The sequence below is a fragment of the Emiliania huxleyi genome, assembly GCF_000372725.1.
Source record: "Emiliania huxleyi CCMP1516 unplaced genomic scaffold EMIHUscaffold_225, whole genome shotgun sequence".
Lineage (NCBI taxonomy): Eukaryota > Haptophyta > Isochrysidales > Noelaerhabdaceae > Emiliania > Emiliania huxleyi.
In genome coordinates, this window is record NW_005200378.1 from 204,759 (window position 1) to 206,128 (window position 1,370).

At 67.7% G+C, this 1,370-nt stretch overlaps 1 protein-coding gene across 1 annotated transcript in view; it reads right to left on the reverse strand.

The window, feature by feature from the left end:
* Positions 1–857, reverse strand: part of EMIHUDRAFT_443193 (hypothetical protein) — a 3,838-nt gene extending 2,981 nt beyond the window's left edge. Inside the window, exons 1-4 of the mRNA XM_005779844.1 lie at positions 831–857; positions 668–723; positions 550–599; positions 272–363 (exon numbers count right to left, since the gene is read on the reverse strand). Of these exons, the coding sequence (XP_005779901.1) occupies positions 272–363; positions 550–599; positions 668–676 (151 nt within the window). The 5' untranslated portion in view covers positions 677–723; positions 831–857. The remainder of the gene's footprint in view (positions 1–271; positions 364–549; positions 600–667; positions 724–830) is intronic.
* Between the last annotated feature and the right edge of the window lie 513 nt (positions 858–1,370).

Consider the following 1,370-nt stretch of genomic DNA (forward strand, 5'->3'; position numbering starts at 1 on the left):
GCAGCCAAACGGCACTCCGCGGTCCGGCGCGCAACCTACGGCAGAGAGCGCCGAGGAGACCTGGTGTGAGGCCGACGGCGGCGGGGATGGCGCGGCGCGCGGTCGGGGGAGGAAGGGGCGGGGCGGAGGGACGGAGGCGTGCCGAGAGGCTCCGAGAGGCTCCGAGAGAGGGAGGGAGGGAGGGAGGGAGGGAGGGAGGGAGGGAGGGAGGGAGGGAGGGAGGGAGGGAGGGAGGGAGGGAGGGAGATATCGCGAGGTGACGGGGGAGGCGCCGTGGGCGACGAAGCCGACGATGTGCGGGTGCGACATCTGAGACAGGAGCGAGATCTCCCGCCGAAGGTCGCCGAGTGGCACCACCGACGCCTGCAGAGGCGGCGGCATTTTCAGAGGCGAGCGCGCTGTTGTGTCGTCTACTTGTTCTCGGAGGTGAGGGCGGGGGCAGCGGCGAGCGAGCGGGAGAGGGAGAGTGGGGCGGCGAGCGGAGGGAGGGCTTTGGCGGTGGCGGTAGTGGCCGTGAGGGGGGGGGGGGGTGCACAGGAGCACGCTCACCTCGTACTTTGGCTTGAGCATCTTAACGGCGACTCGGCGCAACCCCGTCCCTACTCACACACGGCGCTGGTGATCCGGTAGAGCGTCTCGGTGGCGCGGAGAGGGCGCGAGTCGGCGCCATCGACATCGAGGCTCCCCTCGCACACCTTGCAGAACTCGCCCGCCCCCTTCTCCCTATGGAAGCACGGCACGGCACGAGGCGATGAGGCCGAGGCGCGGAGGAGGGTTGGCGGCCTCTCGCGGTTGGCAGAGGCGGGCTGTCGGCTTGGTGCGGCGCGCACCTCAGGTCCTTGAGCCTCGCAAACTCGACCGGTGCGCCACGCGGCGTCCGCAGAGAGCCAGGAGGTAGCTCAAGCAAGTCCTCCTGCGCGGCGAGCTGCTGCGCTGCGGCAGTGCTGACGGCGGTGGCGCTTGAGCCGGGGCAACCGCTGCCGCCACCGTCAACTCCAACTCCTGCGGCCGCAGGATCCTCGCCGCAGGAGTTGACCATACCCGCGGCGGCGCCCTCAATCCGGTGCGGGGAACGGCGACGCACCGAAGCCGCCGCGGAACCAAGCGCCGGCAGCAAGAATCAGAAAAGAAACGTTTCACTGTGTTTTTCTTTCTTTCTTTCTTTCCCATCCCTCCGTTGCACCGTTGAGTTTGTGTTTTCTTTTCTTTCTTTTCCCCGTGCCCCCGAGTTCATTTAAACAAAAAAACGAGAGATTTTTAGCAATACCACACGTCCACGAGACGTTCGGCGGCGGCTTCCGCCCACCGCCGTTCTCAAGCTGCGCCGCCTCGCGCGCAAAGTCGCGCGCGGCAGCGTCGACCGCACGGCC